General features: G+C 41.9%; 2 protein-coding genes across 3 annotated transcripts; one reads left to right on the plus strand and one right to left on the minus strand.

Moving 5' to 3' along the window:
- Positions 1-362: 362 nt before the first annotated feature.
- nup133 (nucleoporin 133) lies at positions 363-12197 on the minus strand. Of its 2 annotated transcripts, none has more exons than XM_074665478.1 (25): positions 11815-12197; positions 10827-10942; positions 10586-10689; positions 9742-9975; positions 9390-9560; positions 9056-9211; positions 8849-8919; positions 8039-8186; positions 7158-7308; positions 6707-6861; positions 5801-5892; positions 5326-5489; positions 4717-4811; positions 3919-4143; positions 3708-3830; positions 3486-3585; positions 3092-3355; positions 2838-2971; positions 2376-2534; positions 2125-2260; positions 1777-1895; positions 1463-1543; positions 1307-1371; positions 1027-1115; positions 363-588 (listed from the first exon to the last, which is right to left on the minus strand). In XM_074665478.1, the coding sequence occupies exons 1-25, from the start codon at positions 11940-11942 to the stop codon at positions 452-454; spliced, it is 3417 nt and encodes a 1138-aa protein (XP_074521579.1). In that variant the 5' UTR covers positions 11943-12197; the 3' UTR covers positions 363-451. The 2 variants fall into 2 exon arrangements, with proteins under 2 accessions (XP_074521579.1, XP_074521578.1); XM_074665477.1 differs by having other exon boundaries at positions 364-588; positions 10827-10945; positions 11815-12194.
- Positions 12198-13080: 883 nt separating this feature from the next.
- Positions 13081-17098, plus strand: taf5l (TAF5-like RNA polymerase II, p300/CBP-associated factor (PCAF)-associated factor). Its single transcript, XM_074665497.1, has 5 exons — positions 13081-13298; positions 13902-14043; positions 14666-14770; positions 14992-15752; positions 15970-17098. The coding sequence occupies exons 2-5, from the start codon at positions 13905-13907 to the stop codon at positions 16765-16767; spliced, it is 1803 nt and encodes a 600-aa protein (XP_074521598.1). The 5' UTR covers positions 13081-13298; positions 13902-13904; the 3' UTR covers positions 16768-17098.
- Positions 17099-19541: the final 2443 nt, after the last annotated feature.

Consider the following 19541-nt stretch of genomic DNA (forward strand, 5'->3'; position numbering starts at 1 on the left):
GAACCTCTTCCAGTACTCTAGAAGCCTCCTCTGCTGTTGCCATGCTACAAAGTTGTATTTCTGTCCTAAAATTAGGACTTTGCACTTTCAAGTATATTCACAAAACCCTGTTTTAAAGTGATGATGTCGAAATTTTAATTATATATATATATATATATATATATATATATATATATATGACATGTTTTTTAAGCTAAAAGATGGTTTACAATATCTTAAATTCTTGTCATTGAGGGTGTTCTGAACAATATCTGAATAGAGAGCTCCTAAAACTGGAGCTGAAGTCTTTCTTATTGACTCTAAACAAATCTGGATTTATTATTTAAAAAAAATCTTCCAGTCTTGATACAGAAATAACATTACATTTATTTAGAAAAGAGCACAAATCAAAGTCATGAGAAGGTGAAGGAGATCTGAAGTGCAGGAGGAGTTACCCGGAGGTGAGGGGATGTCACATTTGTGCCTGGAGATAATGCTCATAATTAGCTCGTAGCACAAACTCAAAATAGGGTTTGGACTTCAGACTGCTCAGCTCCTCCAAATCCAGCAGATCTTTGACTTCAGGGAGGTATGTCTGCAGAGGAACACCTGAAACACAAATTTTTATCTGACATTAAAGATCTAAAAAAGATACATGGAGCCTGAACTTGTTTAAGTTATTCACGTTTTGCTAACACTGATAATGTTTTTTAGTAGTCCTTCTGTCAAAATTTAAGGACCAGAACCTGTCATTCATTTATGGTTCATGTAGGTAAGTGTCCAGATTTTTCACTTTGGTAAAGTAACAGAAGTTTTTTGCCGGGGGGACTTGATGAGACAGGGAGGTGAGTGGACCCCTACTGAGAATGACTTTTTAGAATTTTGTATTTTCCTTTTTAAAATGGGTTATTTCTTACTGTAACAGTTTCATCTTGTGGTGTCTCAGACATGTTGTTACTTTCTGTTACTTTATTACTCAAGATGAAATCTAATCTGCAATCCTCCCTCCTGTGACAAACAGAGCATCATGAACTGTCAGCATCTCACCTTCCTGAATGAGTTTGAGGAGGATTTTGACAAAGATGCTGTCTTTGGCAGCTTCCAGAGGGTCATCTGTACCGTCAGCAGATGACCAGCTGAAGAAGAGCAGGAGAAATGAAACTGATCAATGACAAATCTCAAAACATCCGTGACACACAGTAAGCATGTTCAGTTCACTGTGTTTAGAAGGAACTTCCTCCAACCCAACTTTTATTAAATAACATTTTGGTGACTTTAAGATGTGTCTCTTCCTCAACAAGTAGAAAGCATGACAGACTAATCTTACTCGTCTCTCTTGAGTGCTTTTCCGAAGATCTCACATTTCAGCAATTCCAGGTCTACATCATCCTCCTGAAAATACAGGACATTCATACAAGCTGACTTCTTTAACAATCCCAACCTGCCAAACCCCAAACAGACCAGTAAGAAATCAAGGCGTTACCTCTTCGATGTACTCCAGCAGATCCAGAGCTTTTTTGAAGTCATACTCGTTGGCTCGTCTGTTGTCATCACAGATATACAGCTGGGGAGAGGAGAGGACACACTGAGGTAAGCAGAGATTTGTGTGATTATGTAACAAAGTTAATTAAAAGTTAATTATTTGTAATCTGACTCCAGGGGGAATCAATGTACAGACTCAGAAGCGTTTCCGAGTAAATTATTTTAACCCTAAATGAAAAAGAACTGTGTCTAATGTTCTTGAAGGGATAATGATTTCTCTGTGAGCTGTGAATGTGTGAGTTTGTGTGTTGTCACCTGTATGAGGTTGTGAGCGCTGAGCAGAGGCATGGTGTCGGGGTTCTGCTGCTTCTCCTCCAGCAGCTGACGAGGAAGAGTCTCCTGATGAAGCAGAAAGCGCTCCTGCTCCACAATGTCTGATGGAACAGAAAAAAAACAGCAATAAGTTACAAAATGAGTTTATCACTGTGATTGTGTCACCTTAGCAGGGCAGTGAGTGTGTGAGTAAGTAAAGAGAAGGTGAGGAATGACTGCACTAATTAACAACAGGACTGGGAGTCAAACCTGAAGCCAGGGTAGTATTTGTCTGAAAATAGACTTCTATGTGAGTAAAAACTTCATCTGATGAGCAGCTTGTGAACTTACCGTCAACTTGTTTATTGAGCTGGTCCTCTGGCAGGTTGGAGGCCAGCACCGTCAGCTTACTGAGAGCCAGCAGCGTCTTCTTTTTCACAAAGTACCGAGTCTCCATGTTGGCCTGGCTGTAGAGCGTCCTGTGAGCCTGAAGACACACGATACACTCAGCCAGCAGACTAAAACCACATGCACTGTCATGAACTGAACATACAGGAGATGTAATGATGGGTTTTCTCTGTGTATGTCTGTGCTTGTCATACATTTGTGTAGTCGTGGACGTGGATGTGGTGCAGCCAGCTCAGGTGTTGGTGAGACTGCAGGAAGCTGGCAAGCTGCTGGTGCTGAGTGGCTGGTTGGGACAGCAGCTTCCCTCTCTTTCCTTTCTCCAGATACCATCTGAACAGAAAGTCTGCAAAGTTCTGACAGGAGGTGGCGAGTAAGACAAAGATGGTGTTAGAGCTTAGCGTTTAAACCTGTGTAGAAATCTAACACATTATCTGACTGGAGGGGGCAAAGAGAGGCAGGTTCTTATCACATTTTCTGACTCTTTTTGACATATCATTGACTTTTTTCTCTTCACATTTCAAGACTGGACTCAAAAATCTCACATTGGTCATGCTTCAGCACACTTTTAGTGACAAACAGAACTTAAAATGATCATATATACAGCATAACACTACAGCCCTGAAGTTAAGGTTAATAAACTGTTGTTCTCTGAGTACCTGGTCTGCAAACTTGGTCATGTAGTGCTGCAGGCGGCTCTGGTTGTCTGTTTGCTCACACATCTGAACCAGAATGTCAAAGTCACAGTACTTCTCCGCCAGTGCTGCAACCCACTGGTACTGACCCAGCTCCACTGCAACACATGACAACATTATTGTTCAAAAATATGTCCATCATACAGCCAGCAGACTTCAACTTGTGATGAGTGACAGAAAGTGAATCTTATCTCACTTCAGTGTCATGGTTCACTTACACAGTGGGGCGAGTAGCTCTGAGCGGCGCTGGCTGTACTCCATCTCCAGGCTGTTGTAGCGTTCCTGTTGTGCTCCAGGGGGTCTCTGCTGCTGCAGTGAAGTTAACTGGGCCACATAGCCACCTAAATAGATATCTAACAGCGCCACTAGCTGCTCACACAATGCACTGCGCAGCTCAGAGTCAGCATGAGGGTACACAGAGCGCAGGATGATCTCATGTTGACGGGAGATGACTGTGCGGACGCCGCCAACACCGCCTGATGCTGGAGGAAAATGGATGTTTTGATATTTTTCAATATTTACACAGAGGGTAAAGCCTAACAAGGGCATAATGGCCTCAAGTTAGACAAGCTGTGCAAAAGGTGTTTAACATAATGAAGTGAGTCTGTTCACCTGTCCATGGGATGTACTCAGGCTCTGCAGCAGTGTTTTCTGAAGCTCTGTACATGGATGACTTTGTCTCTCTGTACTGACCGGCTGCCTGGAGAATGTCCTGCAAAAACATAAGAGTACAGGATACTGTAATTGTTTTCTAAAATAATCTTTATAAAATTAACTTTTCTGCCCTTAATGATCCAAAATGTAACCTTTCATGATATTATGAACTTTTTGTACCTTGATAATATTGTTGACGGTGAGAACCACCTCTGCCCACTGCACAGAGTCGATAGGGTTCTCCTTTAGACTCCGCTCCTCTTCCTCCAGCAGACAGTCAAACACTGAGGAGATCTGTGACACCTGGGGGAGCACAAGAAGTAACCCTTCTTTAAAACCACCAACTTACACTCACCATGACAGCAGTAACAGCTCACAGGTGAACACACACCTCTCTGAAGAAGACGTCAGCAGCAGTGAGGCTGGGTGGCACGGCGGTGCTGTTCCTCTGTAAAGCGATGCTGATGGCCCGGTTCACCAGCTCGGCGTGTTTGGTGTGGTGGTTTTTCAGCACCATGGCTGCCTGGAGCTTCTCGGCATGCTCACACAGGAGGAGGCGTGTGGCCATGGGAGATGATCGCACAGTCACCTGGCTGAGCCGGTCCAGCAGACCCACCTAAGTCATTTCAAGGATTATATACAGCAGCATAAGTTTTGGTTAACTCTGTCAGAAAAACCACCATAACAGATTCAGTGTTGGGCAGGGAGCACTGATTTGTTCATTAAGCGGAGTTAGAAACATCAGTCTGAGGCCATAACCTCAACCCAACCCAGTGTAATCCATACAATGGAATCAAAAGCTTGAAAATGTCTGTGTACCTTACAGTCATCACAATACAGAGGATCTGCGATGTAATGCACACCACATGCGTTACTGTTGCTACATTGCTTCTTTTTGAGACTAAATTAATGTAACATTACAAATGGTTTACCTGAGGATAAAAACTGTTTGAATAACATTTTAATGTCTTGAGTGTTTAAGACTGAGACTCTGAACATAACCTGGTCCTGATCAGGTGGGCTTTACTGTGTTCACCCAGCATTCCTACAACATACTCTAGTGAAAACCATATAAATCATCTCTATTTCCTAACATTGTTTTATTGAAAGGTCACAACACACGCTCTGTGAACCACTGTTTTGGCATATTTAAGGCACTTCTGCTGGATTTGTGTCTGTGTGCGCTAACCTGAAGAAGGAAGTCCATGAAGCAGCCGTGGGCCTTCATCTTGTCCTCCAACTGGTGGAGGATGATGAGGGAAGTGAGAGGAAAACCAGCGCTCTCTGCAATGACAGAGGAAAAAAAAAAAGACAAGATAAGTAACATCTATCAGTGCTTTTTAACTTTGCTGCTAAGCTGAAGCATTTTTTGGGAACACATTTTCAAATTCACTTGTCTTGATTTTTTAATTATGTATGTAAAAACATATGAGAACTTGGGCAGGAGGAGTCTGTGACTTAGAATTTGTATGTTTTGGGATTTTTGACACACTATGATTAAAAAAGAATAAAAGCAGCACAAGACTGCTGATTTTTATGACTTAAACATAAAAAATGTTTAAGTCAGGAACTTATTTTTGACCATGATAAAAAAGATACTTCAAAATAATGGTAGATCTTGAAATTTGAGAGAACACTTCCAAATATTATACACGCTGAACTATTTTAGTTCTGGTTCAATTTGTGAATTGTTAACAATTGGGTGTATAAACATTAAATGCACTGGGGTTTTGAGTGCAAGTATGCGACACAAAAAGAAAATGACAAAATTAATCTTAAGGCTCTTTTTTATCCTCACCGTCAGGGACAGACTCAGCCCAGCGGGGGTCTGAGGCTGGGTAATCGTCCACCAGATCCAGGTTGATCTGAGTCACCACACCGTCCAGCTCAGCGCCCTCCTCCCCGTCACTGTCTGCAGGGAAGAGCTCGTCTGTGACTGTCTGAGCTCCAACCAGATCATTACTGACAGGAGAGAGATGATTATTACTTTTCATCATCACAGGGATACAGTTATTTCAGTGTTCAGCTCTGCCTGAGGACAAATTATTCCATAAAATTCAACAAATTAAACTCTTTTATCTGTAAAAGTACACTTCGTTAAATTGATTTAACTGGTATTCAAAGTAATTATCATTAAAAGCACATTTGCATCAGGAACACAGCAGTTTTTGAACTGAACAATCAAACTGTCTCTGTCATAAAGTATTTGTGACACCAGCAGTTAACTCTTTATGTTAGAGTTAATCAGTGAAATCATTCATCTGTTGTCTTACCGACAGAACTGCAGAAAAGCGGCCTTCAGGAGTTTTGTTTTGTCCTCCTGAGCGACTGGTTCTGCTCGGCTAGGCGTCTCCATAGCTGAAACCTTGAACACAAAAACAGAATCTGACTTGTTAAGTCACATTAAAGAGTTAGTAGTAACATGGTTCAGGACATTTTCTTTCAACTGGACTGGCAATGTGAGACTCCATGAATAATATCATAAGGGATTCTGGTGAATGTGTTATATTTTCAATTTCTTTTCTTTCACAGTCAAAAGGGTCTTTTTAACTGGTGGTACCAATAACCTTCCAGGAACCTTTCTTCAAGGTGCTTGTCTGATTAAACTGCCGTACCAGGGGGGCAGGTAGTCACATGACCAGTTGAAACAGGGACTGATTAGTCATCTCACGCTCGCTCTCTTACTCAGTCACACACACACACACACACACACAGACATAGACACACACATATCACTCACACAAACACGCTCATTTTTTTACACTTTTTTGAAATAATAATAATTGCACAATCGCACCTCTTTTGCGATTACGTAATTGCATGTGCTGACATTGCGATTGCGATTGCGATAATCGTGCAGCACTAATGGAGACACAACAAAAGTGATTGCACTACACTGCCAGACCAGTAGAGGGCAGTATGAAAGAGAAGAAGGTCATTCAGCCAAGACGACACATTAGGAGGTAAAAGACAGCACAGCATCACCGCAGTTAGTCTGTTAGCGTGGAGGAGACCATCTTGCACTGATTCCTTGTGCTTCTTGGAAGTACTGTCCTGGAGCACAGGCTTCTCACTGGAACTACATTTAGACCCTGGGTTCGCACACTGAAAGGCTGATGGGTATGGAGGGATTTGGTATGAGGGTAAGAGGGTATGAGACGACTGTTCATGAATATTACCTCTGGGGCTGCAGCCAGTGAGGAGCACAAAGAGTCCTCCATCGTCTCCGGCAGGATGGAGGCGCTCTCCCGGGCCACAATCGCGACCAGGCCGCTGTTCTGGGAGAAAAATACAGGCAGGTTGGCGCAACAGCCTCCTCCACGCACACCATCACCTGCAAAGAGAACAGATGAAAGACATATTCAGAGTTTGGTCAAATAATTTCATCATCATATATTTAATTTAAAATCATTATGTTCGCATTTCTTTTCTTTCTGTCTTCTATATTTGCAGGTTAAAAGGCTAAATCTTTACTTTTTGCAAATATTGTGATTGTTATTCACTAGTTCTCTGTTGTAATCACACAGTCTGTGTTCTCCATGTGACAAGCAAAAAAGTCTTATTGTTTTCTCACTCTCTAGGGACCCATCATAAAGCCAGGGTCAGTTTTCAGAGTTTTTTTTTCCTCACCTGAGGAGTTAAAGCTGATTTTCTCATCAGGTAGTCCTCCCCTGCTGGTTCCTGTCCAACAGGCAAACACCAGCTCTTCGTTGTAAAGGAAGGCGGTTGAGCCAGGGGAGCGTGGCAGCACCAGTCGGGTTGACTGCAGGGCGTCCTCGCTCTGAAGAAACCAGACAGACAACAATGCTAAAATAAAGCGTGGATCTTTCAAATCATTGACTGATTGTTGAAGGAGGAGGGGTTTACCTAAAAGCATCTCAATGTTCGACACAGATGACCTTTGCTCCCGCTAAGATTTTGGAAATAAAACTATTTCTTAAATGTAGTTTAAATTTGGACCCACTGGGTTTAGAAAGTCTTGATGGTAAGGGTGAAATGAAAATATAATCAAAGAGTCCAAAATAAAACTCTGCCAAGTGGTGAATGCAGGCCAATTTTCAGTTTGGTGGGTAAACTCAAAAGGTCTTTACACTAAATGAGGAGTGAATACATGCCACTGTTGATACATCAGAAGTCAGCTACACTGCTGAATAATCAGGTTTTACAGATAAAGATCTGATTATTGTGCTTGTATCCAAGGTATCTAAGAACTTGATCTCACAAAATTTGAACTGACTGCTTTGATAGAAACTAAAATAGACAAGAGAAAATACGCTGCTTTTTTAATAATGATGATTTTATTTTTGAAGTTTATATAATAAAAATGCAGCTAAAGATGATTTATTAAACTAGATGCATTAAAATTATTTAAATAGGCCAACTGAAACCTGAAAATAGCAGCAATAAGTGGGAGAAAAACATACTTAACAAAACTAAAAGAAAATGCAGTAAAGTTAAAATAAGACGAGTCATTTTGTAGTAACCAGAGTGCTGGGGGCTTGAGAACCGACCTGGAAAGGAACGCTGTACTTGGTAACCTCCACAGTGAAGTGGTCGGAGATGGCAGCTCCATTGTCCTGCAGGGTGACCAGGCAGAAATACACCAGGCAGGGAGTGTCTGAGGGGTGCCAAGCTGCAGCCAAAACCACCAGACCAGCTCTGAAAACACACAGCAGCTTAGTTTTCCTGTAATACACTCTGGTTTGGCTCAATGAAATGAAAAAAAAAAAACAAGCCTTAATCAGTAACGGGGATGCAGACGCCTTGACTAGCAGCAGTGCTAGAGGGATGACTTTTATAGGATTCCACAAATAAAGTTTATTCTGATTCATAAAATGATTTTTCAACTGATTTTCTCACAAAGGCAGTTGGGTTTTCTGCTACAGAAATCACAGATTTGGGGGATTAGCATTTTGAAATTTGTGTCTCAATTTTCTGAATTTGTTCAGGGGTGAATTCATGGGCATTATTCAGGAAGTTGAAATTTTCACAAGTATCATACAAAGTTTACTGTTAAAAGATTACCTTGGTTTGAAACACTTTTAAAGTCATTTTAGGCACATTTTGTTCTACATAAAGAGCCAGACTAAATTTTGCAGAGCCACTAATAAATAATGGAGGCATTGATACAGAGTGTTATATTTACCGTCCATTCTGATGGGAGAACACACGAGAAAGTATGAGGAACATTTCACGTGAAACAAACGTTTTCGTTTTAGAGGAAGCACAAATGAGCCTTTGCACTTACTGGTTAAAAAAGATCAAAAGAAAAGAAGAAAACCATGCATGTTTACAGACAGACAAAAAAAACCCCCACTTACTGGCTGAGCTTCATGTCCAGGTACGTCACGTTGACTCCCTCCTTCATCTCCTCGTAGTTGCTCTCTGAGCCCTGGGTCAAGAAATACTTTATTTAACTTCATTTAAATTAGGAAAGAATCTGGAAGTTTTCTACTCCAGGCTGGGTCTCTTCTAAAGTAAATAATAAACAGATGTACAGATTATATATATATTTTTTGTCTTTGTACCCAGATGGCATCTGCAATGCTCTCAGTCAGAGCTTTTTCTGCATCCCAGCGAAGGATCTGGTGCTCGTAGCTGTCTTCCAGCTCCCATTTACTCAGGCTGGAGCTGGTCAGTGTGTACAGGCTGCTGGCTCCACCCACCCAGAGCACGCTGTGGAGCTGCAGTGACAAACAGAAGAGTCAAAAACACAACTCAGTTCACCAGGGAAAGCTTCACACTTTGAGGAAGAAGTTAAAAATGCAACCTTGGGAATTTTTGAGGCCGGAGGTCATGGAAATTTCTAGAAATTGTAAGGAATGAATGTGCAGAAGAGACTTTCATGTGTATGTGACTCACTGTGTCATTGGCAGGAGGGGAGAGAATGCCAAAAAGGCTAGAGACTCTGCGTCCAATGCCAGAGAGCATGCCCTGACCCTGCTGTAGGGCTCGATACTGCAGCTTTCCAGAAGAATCTGCGCCTGCTCTCACCAACCGGCTCTTCACTGAGGACAGGACAAAGCTTCCACCCTGAGAGGAGAGGGAAGTCAGGGATGGAGACCAGAAAATAGAACAACAACACAGGTCAAACAGGTTTCTTTAGGTCAAAAAAGACTAAAAAAGCTTATATATTGTAGTTTAATTTAGCTCTTGAAATTTATCAAAACAAAGAAAACCACTTGTGGCTTCATGATAAAACAGATGGACTTACTCTAACAGCCACAACAAAGTTGCACAGATCTCCCAAGTCCACTTCTGTCTCTGAAAAGTTTCCCTCCTGGGACAGACTGGGCCATAAACGAGCTGTTCCCTCTGCAGCCACCACCAGAACGGAGATGGACTGAACAGCTGCCGTCTCCAGAGGAGCTGCAGATGTAACAGCCACTAGGTCGGCTGTGTAGTTGTACTCACTGTTGGGCAGCTGCAGCTCCTTGCACACTGACAACTGGAAAAAAAACAAAAAACAAATGGTCAGTAGATTCTAAACCCTAGATCAGGGGTCACTAACGTGGTGCCTTCAAAAACCACTAAAGGTGCCGTGAGACATGTTCCAAAAAAAAAAAGGACTGGTCACAACGGAGCTCCTTCCTACCATCACTCTTCTGTAAATCATTAATAATAATTGTGGAATAATTAACATTGACCGGTGAGCAGTCTCTTCACATAGTATTACTTCTTTTACCATGATTAATGTTATCAAAAAGTGATCTTTGCAATTTTGTTCAGAAAGTTTTTATCAGACAAGCAGCCCTTCATGCCACTCATTTCCCGTGAGGTAGCCCTTGGTATCAAAAAGGTTTGTGACCCGTACCCTAGATTATGACTTTTATTGGCTCTGAAGGATCCCAAAAATCACTAAAATGGTAATAAAAGGCTGAAATTGTACAGAGAACCTGAACACTTTACAATGAACTGAACTGGTAATGCTTTCTGTTTTAAGACTTGAGTTTTTTGCACAATATTACAAAAGTTATTTGTGTCATTTATTTCACAGCAAACAGAAGCACTGACTGTTTTGTTTCTAGAAGTTTTAGTATGTTGATCTTAAGTTGTACCTTGGCCACAGCAGTCTGGCAGATCTTCCAGATGATCAATCTCTCCCCACATACCATCCACGCCCAACCACTCTCATCCACCTTCACTGAGATCTGGTCATCAGCTAGATTATGATCACAAAAAACAAAATAGATCAGGGTTAATAATGGAACTATAAACAGGACTTTTAAAAAACCCTGACCATGCAAGACCAAATAGAGGAAAATAAACAGAATATCCAAGAAACATAATGTCCTTTACCATCAGCCATCGTCAGAGCTTCCATCACTTTGACAGGCAGGGAAGAGCCGAAGGTTTGCACGTCATAGTTGATAGATTCTGATGCTGCATGGCTCTGTGCTCTGGTGGGCGTTGACCTGCTGCAGAGACATGATGAGATGAGCTCAATATTCAACAGCAATGCAATGCTATTGTTGTAAACTGAACCTTACTTAAGTGTTGCCGCCAAAACGTAGTTTGACTGTTTTTTGATCTGCAGACCATAAGTGAAATTAAAAAAAAGAACATACCTGAAAGATTTTATGTGCATTGAGTCTTTTAATCTAAACAGATCAATATATAACTTTAATCTGACAAGTTCTTTTTTCATAACTCAATTCAAAAAGACAAACTTTTATATGTAACCTTGAATTTCTTACATATAAAGTGAAATATTGATATTTCATTTGTTTTTTTTTGTGATTTTGGCTCACAGTTTATGGAAACCAGAGTAAAAGAAAAAAGCCAATCTACAAAAATGTCCAGCTTCTTAAAGGTAGGCTCCTGTGTACAATCTTTTTGCAGTTATTACTGCATTGATGCAGTGTGCCATCAGTCTGAAGGTAAGTTAGTTTTAACTTTAAATGCGCAAATATTTAGTCTTTTCATATGTGGTTTTGTCTTCATATAATCTGTGCAAATAAATAACACTATAAGTCAACCGGCTAATTAAATGACCACAGTTGAGATATTTGGATACAGGATGATTAAATGATGTAACATGTAGAAAAAAACACGAGAATGCTGTAAACCACACTCATTTCTAACAGTACTGACAGCAGAACCACCTCAGCATCAATCTTTTAGTCTTAAAAGCTGGCTAGCAGCAGAGAATACAGCACCATGGTTACTTGTCCTGGATAAACTTGGCCTGCTTTGTCCAACCGACTTGAGGCTGTTTTTCCAGGATAACCAATATTAACCGGCTTAACCCCTTATCCTGGGTTTGTGGAGTCTCGTCTCAACATACCTCGCGGAAAGAGGCGTCCTGCGCGGGGAGAACAGAAGGCTACTGGCCGCACCAGAGACGCTCTTCCTCCCGGTGGTCCTGGCCGGCTGCCTCCGGCCTGAGCTTGGGGCGGTACGGGGGCTAAACATTCCTGCTAGGATACCCCGTTCAGCTCAATACAAGAGGATTATATCCGAATTTACAGGTGAAATCTACTCAAATGTTCCCCCCACACACCAGAAAACCCTCTCCAAACAGCGCGCGGTGCAGTCGCTTCAAATATACGTCAACAGTGACAGCGGCAAATCCCGCCCACCTACAAAACGAAACAACTGAGAAGAGAAGATTAAAAAAGAAACTAATAATCAAAGAGTGATAAGAAATGTGTATAACATCTAATTTTTCAGAAGAGGTACATTTTAAATGACATTGACGAAAAAAATAATGACGAATAAAAGCTCTCAGAGACGTATACACGTACAAATGGACGTAATAAAGACTGTTTACTCTTAATTATGTCTATAAGTGTGTCTTTCTCATTTAAAACTAGAGCCGCACTCCCTATTAGATACATTAAACACGATGATATCATATATTTCAAAACACGTTTAAAATAAACGATAACTGATTAGCAGTCAAAAATGACATTAAGTTTAGTTTTGGAACACAAATATTCTGTCACTTGAGACCAGAAACTAGAAGAAAATGTACAACTGTGCATTTATTTATATATCTTTCATTTTTCTTTTTAAGTTTTATTGCACACCGAGAGAATGTTACAGTTTGCGAGCATACATGCCAGGGGGTTGGTACAAGTAAAAACAAAGAAGAGGATAAAAATAGAAGGCACATCTGAATATACAATTAAAATAATAACAGTATTGGAGAGTCTTCAGGGCTTTGAGATCCTCTCAGAGGGTTTGATGGTTCCCATGTTAAGTTCATTAATGTCAAGTATGAAGATGGTTTTCTGTCTTCACATTTACTTTCCTGAATATGAAATTAAGCCAAAAATGAAAATGAAAATGAAATTAATCAATATATAATCAATATTTGACTAATTGTACGGGACTGTTCATTCAGGGGGTCTTTATCACCAGTTAACCTCTTTTCAGTGTTCTGTTTCTCATGTGCCAACGTTTGGAAACGTGTCGCTGTCACGGGTGTTAACATAAGCAAACAATGGTCACAGTCTATGCCTTTTACTATAGACTGTAAAATGAAAACACGAATATTCCTGGTCTGATAAAGACATAGCAAGTAGATCGTCGTTATATCCACCGCCAGGATGGCAAGTAGATTCGCGGTCTGCACTTCCTGTCAGAAATGGAAGCGGTATGCTAACTATCCGGGCTAACAGAGCCTGATTTGATGGGGGCTGACCGGTGGGTGGAAAGCACGATGGAGCGGTGCCGACAGGCAGCAGTGTAGATCCAACTGGAAACTTATTTGCACTCAAGTCTCACCATCTTGCGTACCGTTACTGTGGAGAAGACCGTTATGCAGTGAGTAACGATTTCCAGCGGAAACAAATCTATCCCGCTTAAAGTTTGTAACCACCAGGCCCATGGCTACTGGTGCTAAGTTAACCGGTGTTGTAACTAAATGTGTTTCCCTGCTAACTGGTGGCTCGCAGCCTAATGCGTCGTGCGATCGCAGAAGCATTAGGCTAACAGACCGCCATTCAACCAGGTCGCCGACGTAACCGTAACACCAGTTAGCTCTGTGCAAGCATCTTCTATAAATATATAGACCCGTGCTTTGAACAAGAATAAATGTGTTATTCTTCTAGGGTAATAAGTTAAGCCTGTCAGCCAGAGTTTTTCAACGTTTAATGCGTTGATTACCATTTTAGCTTCCTTCTTTGCTAGCTAACTAGCCACATTAAATATGCGTTCTCCAGAGGGTTCATGCTGTCAAAGAGGGGATGAACAATACTTTTATCAAACATGCATTATCTTTTTGTACTATGTGACTCCTTGAAATACTTCATTTCGTTATTATCCCCAAAAGTTAAGTCTGAAAAAATGAGAACGCAAACTACGCGCAGGTGTCCTCTTATCCCGGTAGTCCCAGGTGTGTGATATCATGTTATTCCACGTTTCCAGGTCATGAAGCGGGTTCGAACTGAGCAGATCCAGTATGCTGTGGCTCAGTACCTGAAGAGGAGGCAGTACGTGGACACTGATGGCTCCCTGAAAGGTGCCAAGCTCTTCCAGTCAGCTGAGGAGATGGCGGCCAGCCTCACAGGTGAGCACACATTTAAGAGGAACATGATGGTGTTAGAGTGACGAATTTAGCATCTTACAAAAGGGGGCTATTGGATTTCTTTCTGATATGGTTCATTATAGTGACTGAGAATATGTATGTTATCAGTGGTGGACAAAATTAACAAAATTTACTAGAGTAAGTATTACCCCACTATATTTGAAACAAACATGATACTTTTGACTCCTCTGCATCATACTTGCCATCATGAGACAATTACAACACCGGTGATTCGCCTTCTATAATAAAACCTCTAACATTAAATTGAATTGTTCCCATCAAAAAAATAACAACAACAAAAAACCTCTCTGACACACCCAGAATTGTGTTTGATGGATGTGTCAGCAACCAGATAGGGTAGTTTGTTGGATGAACTGATTAAAGTACATCCTCTTTTGTTACTGACCCTGTGTCTTTAGATATTTGTGTGTTTTTGAAAAAAAGAAAAAAAAGGAGTGGGATAAAATAAATTTAAACTTAATCCTTCGCCATTTTTAACATGTACAGCTTGGGTTAAAATGAACGTCATAGCTAAGTATTTCGGAGTTGAAAAAGTATCACAATATTCTTTATTTTCTGTGTGTCTTCTTGGTTCTGTGAGCAGTGCAGACAGAGTCAGGGTGTGCCAACATCATCTCTGCTGCTCCATGCCAGTCTGACCCACAACAGTATGAGACCCAGTACTCCAGACTGCGTGCCTTTTTGTCAGGTATCACTTTTCACACATTTCTTCAACCCTATCTCATCACATCTTGTGCTGTTATAAAACCCAAAATTTGCAGCTTAAATATCCTTCCTCTATTCTGTTTTTTTTTTTTTTTTTTGGGGGGGGGGGGGGGGGGGGGGTTCTTCAAATCATATTTTTAGTTAATTTTTGTATTTGGGTGATTGTAAAATTGATTTTGATGCTGTTATATCCCCTGAATTTAGAAACCGACATATCTTGGGCAAAGGAGGCGAGCAGCATCCTCTACCCCCTCTTTGTCTACCTCCACTTGGACATGGTGCAGTGTGGCCTGAAGGGGGCAGTCGATGGCTTCTACAGTCGATTCCACGGAGCTTTTCTTCAGGACAGTGAGCAGAGGGCCATCATTGAGCAGCTTTGCCATGTTCTCACTGCTCAGGATGTGGCCATAAACCCAAAACTGAGTGCCTTTCTGGAGCACAAATACGTGGTTCACCTGACGGAGCCAGCCTACAACTACCTGCTGCGGTACCTGCAGAGCGAGGACAACAGTGCGCTCTGCAGGGCAATAACCACACACCTACAGATGGAGGTCTCTGCATCAAGGCGTACAGACTACCAGCTTTACGGCGCTGTTGGCGGAGCAACTGCTGCCCCAAACTCCACCTCAACCTGGGCAGGAGTGGATGGAGCAGAGAGTGGGGAAGGAGTGGAGGTCCCTGCGGGGATCCCTCAGAATGAAGCAGCCCTGCAGGCTTTGCAGGATTGCATCAAGAAAGTGCGCGAGGGACCCCCGACACTAACCACTGTGTGCTTTTACGCCTTCCACCACACAGAGCAAATGCTGAACACTGCAGAGGTCTCGGCTGACAGCCGGCTGCTGAGTGCTGGCTACGACAGCTCTACTGTGAAGCTGTGGAGCCTCCGGGCAAGAAAGCTGAAGGCCAAACCTCATCAGGCTGACGTGTCCCAGATCCACCTGGCCTGTGATGTACTGGAGAAGGAAGTGAGTATACTGAAGTGGAAATTATGACCTGTGTAAATCTGAGTGCTAAAAGTGAAACTACTTTGTATCTATCTCTAAAGGACAAACACTGTCATTCTCAGTTACTTCTTCGTTGTGCTGCAAGCGATATAATTGCATAAGTTAACTGATTAGTTAATGTTTGTTGTTTATGAAGTGTTTCTTAAAGCTCGCTCACCGTCCCATTGCTTCTCCTCAGGTGGATGAAGAGGACAGTTCAGGCAGTGAGATAAAGACTCTGCGGGGTCACAGTGGCCCCGTGTTTCGTACTGCCTTCCTTACCGACAGCTCTGGTCTGCTCTCCTGCTCTGAGGACACAACCATCCGCTACTGGGACCTGGGCAGCTTCACCAACACAGCGCTCTATCAAGGACACGTCTACCCGGTGTGGGACGTGGATGTCAGCCCCTGCAGCCTGTATTTTGCCAGCGGCTCACACGACCGCACTGCTCGCCTGTGGACATTTTCTCGCACTTACCCACTGCGGCTCTACGCTGGGCATCTCTCTGATGTTGACTGTGTCAAATTCCACCCAAACTCGAACTACCTGGCCACTGGATCCACAGATAAAACTGTCCGTCTTTGGAGCACTCAGCAGGGGGCATCTGTTCGCCTTTTCACTGGACACCGAGGCCCGGTGCTGTCGCTCGCTTTCTCCCCTAATGGGAAGTACTTGGCATCTGCTGGCGAGGACCAGAGGGTGAAGCTGTGGGACTTATCATCAGGAACGTTGTTCAAAGATCTACGGGGGCACACTGACAGTGTCACCAGCCTGTCCTTCAGCCCAGACAGCAGCCTGGTGGCATCATCGTCTATGGACAACTCTGTCCGAGTATGGGACATCCGTAACTCCCACGGAGGGACTCCAGCTGATGGCTCGTCCAGTGAGCTGGTGGGATTGTACACAGGAAACACCAGCAACGTGCTTAACGTCCAGTTCATGGCCTGCAATCTGCTGCTGGTCACGGGAACCGCACAAGAGAAAACGGAGCAGTAGCCTGAACTATATTTTTTCTTTCTTTGATATTTGAGCCAAACAATAAGACGTTCCTGAGCTCCACCTGCACATGAATCAGAACTGACTCGTCTTCATTAGTTCTTGTGATATAAAGAAAGAAGTTGGATATATTTTTTTGTACTTTATAAGTTTCATTCTGTAAACCTGGTTTATTTGTTAATGTTCAGATTCAGTATAATTTGTCTTTTGTCAACAGGCATGTCTTTAATAGATGTCAGTATTAAAGAATTTCTTATAATGCCTCAGTGGTCAATAAATGTTCCCTCCCTATCCACAGTTGTTATAACCTACTGACCTTTTGCATGTGAAGTCTTAATGTCTGCCCGCCCTTGCCTGGATAGCAAACAGTTAATATTACTCACTGGATGATAATACCAAAAAAGGATTGTTGTCTACAAAATTCACTGTGGTAATATGTAATCAAGGTATTCGACCATGAATATCTCCTGCTGTGCAGTGGAGTGTAGCAATAGGCAAGTTGCAGGTGATATGACTTCTGTTGTATAATAGAAGTAGATCACAGTCATACAACTGACAAAGAATAACCAAGTAACCAAAAAGTGGAAGCGGATGTTATCGTCCTACTTGCTTCCACACTTGCTGGTTTCCATAATCCAGCAGTCTTGTTTACAGGATGAGCTATTTTCTGCTTCAGTAATAGTTTTTTTTTTTTTTGCAGTGTCTTCTCATATATTTGCAACAAAAATCATTCTAGTAAGTATAAGTAAGCTGTGAGTCCCAACTGCTGTAGAAAAAATTAGATGTGTTGAAAATGAAGTATTTGCACAGGTAGAATTGGATTCAGTCTCAGAAGAGAGTAACTCTTGGAAAGGGAGCAGATCAGTAGCTTTGCTGTTGTGTGAAAATCTACCCCCAAAACTGGCCAGCAAAGAGACCAGCAGGGCAGCATGAACCACTTATTGCAACACATATTTATGTTGAGTGGGCTAACTCTATAATTTTTACTTTCTGTTTTTGTTTTGTCCCCAAACCATACTTTAAACACAACCAAAATGCATTCTCTACTGACAACTTGGTTACTCTCCCATTCCAGTATAATGAGTGTAAGGGGGACATGTGTCGTCTATTACAATAATAACCCTGGAAATCAATCTTGAAGTTCCTGTAAGTTTCTAGTGGTTTTAAGGCCTGAAATTGCTGCTTTAGGGTCAGTGTCAGATGCAGGCTATGGAAATGGCCCTTTTACATTTTGCATGGTAGACATTGTGATGGGAGAGCCAAGATTTTCAGCACCAATCTGGCAGGTGTAGGTAAGCAAACACTCATGGTTATGAAAAGTTCAACAACTCTTGGGTTCATTTTTGTCATGCTGTTTCTTCTTTTCTCTGATATGCTGTTCTTGAACACTGTAGGAGTCTCATTAGTCAACAGAGCTGTCGATCATTGCGTTGGTATTTCAAACTGTTTGTTATGGCGATCCTTTCTTCTCAGAATATTGACTATGAGCTCAGAAAAAAGTCTGAATTCTGAAATGAAGTTGGATTTTAAAGGAGAAACTTAATTTGTCTCTACCCTACTTCCTATTTTGGTTCCCATCAAATTATACTCAACTTATCAGAGAAATGACCACTTGAAATGTTGGACATAAATCATAAGATAAAAAAAAACTGTAACTATGGAAACCATGTTTGCAAAACATTTATTAGACATTAAGTTTGACCCATGTCACATCTGTCATAAGTGGAGAAGGCTGGCTGAAAGATCATCAAACAGCAAACAAACAAGGTGCATCAGCTTGTCCACATGGGGGCGCCAAACCCAAGAAAAAACCAACAGTTTGTCACAGGAGCTTCAAAGTAAAGGAAGATGGTTGTTTTGATTTTAAACTGAGAAAACACTGAAACAAATGTTGCATTGTTTGCTCTCTGCTGAGGTTTGATGTGAAACTGCAAATATGGATCAGTTCTATGTGATGGACTGGTACCCTCTGAAGTGAACTAGAGTTTAACTGTTATAGGCTACATTTTACAACTCTTGGGAATGTTTGTTGTATTGATGCCCATGAAGACCAGTGGTTGCTAAATGCATTAACTAAAGAGCTGATGGTTGACCAGATGGACACTGAAGCACCAGAAAAGGAAAAATGTTTTTTTCTTTGTTTGTCACTATATCCCAGGACAGAGATGGGCTCAGGCTCAGAGAGTTAGCTGATGTTTCTGCATCATGTCAATAATAATTTTCTCTTTTCATGATAAGCAACACAATCCAAATTCCCCACAGGAGCTTTAAGGTTGCTTGATGTCCTAGACAAAGCTCTAATGTGGGATTCAACGGGTGCTAACATTTGAACGGATGCAAATGCTTAAGTGTTCATCAAGTAGCACAGCACATCTGTGTAAATACACACTCATGTTTAGCTATGTAAGGAATTGTGACAGTGTGCAGCAGGAATGTGGATGCTGTAGTGGACGGAAACCAGAACAGAGTCAGATACTGATGTGGGTGGGTGGCAAGGTGCAGCAAGGACAATGATGGCACACCCAAGACTCGGTCTGCACCGCTCAGAGGCATGACGAGGGAGAACAAGAGAGGGATGCAGGGAGGGAGGTGGAAGGGAGAGCATAGTGAGGGATTATTATCTGTAACCATGGACAGACTCTGTGAAAATGATCTCCTGTGCATCAAGATTAGAAAACACCCATCAACCAAGCTGTATCAGAGCACTACATGTGATCATTCATTACCCCTCTTGAGTTGTATCTCCTTGTCATTTTACTTTACTTGCTGGTGTT

This window comes from Halichoeres trimaculatus, unplaced genomic scaffold (assembly GCF_033239565.1).
Source record: "Halichoeres trimaculatus isolate MK-OKI-2021-1 unplaced genomic scaffold, fHalTri1.1 fHalTri1_scaffold_2, whole genome shotgun sequence".
NCBI lineage: Eukaryota > Metazoa > Chordata > Actinopteri > Labriformes > Labridae > Halichoeres > Halichoeres trimaculatus.

What these genes read in the sequence shown, in the direction of transcription:
- taf5l (XM_074665497.1), top strand. Translation starts at nt 13,905, where the DNA reads ATGAAGCGGGTTCGAACTGAGCAGATCCAGTATGCTGTGGCTCAGTAC. An exon ending in GATGGCGGCCAGCCTCACAG is followed by an intron (nt 14,044 to 14,665) that starts GTGAGCACACAT and finishes TTCTGTGAGCAG; the next exon opens with TGCAGACAGAGTCAGGGTGT. An exon ending in GTGATGTACTGGAGAAGGAA is followed by an intron (nt 15,753 to 15,969) that starts GTGAGTATACTG and finishes GCTTCTCCTCAG; the next exon opens with GTGGATGAAGAGGACAGTTC.
- nup133 (XM_074665477.1), bottom strand. Translation starts at nt 11,942, where the DNA reads ATGTTTAGCCCCCGTACCGCCCCAAGCTCAGGCCGGAGGCAGCCGGCC. An exon ending in GCCAGACTGCTGTGGCCAAG is followed by an intron (nt 9,976 to 10,585) that starts GTACAACTTAAG and finishes TTTTTTTTCCAG; the next exon opens with TTGTCAGTGTGCAAGGAGCT. An exon ending in TGAGTACATCCCATGGACAG is followed by an intron (nt 3,356 to 3,485) that starts GTGAACAGACTC and finishes ATTTTCCTCCAG; the next exon opens with CATCAGGCGGTGTTGGCGGC.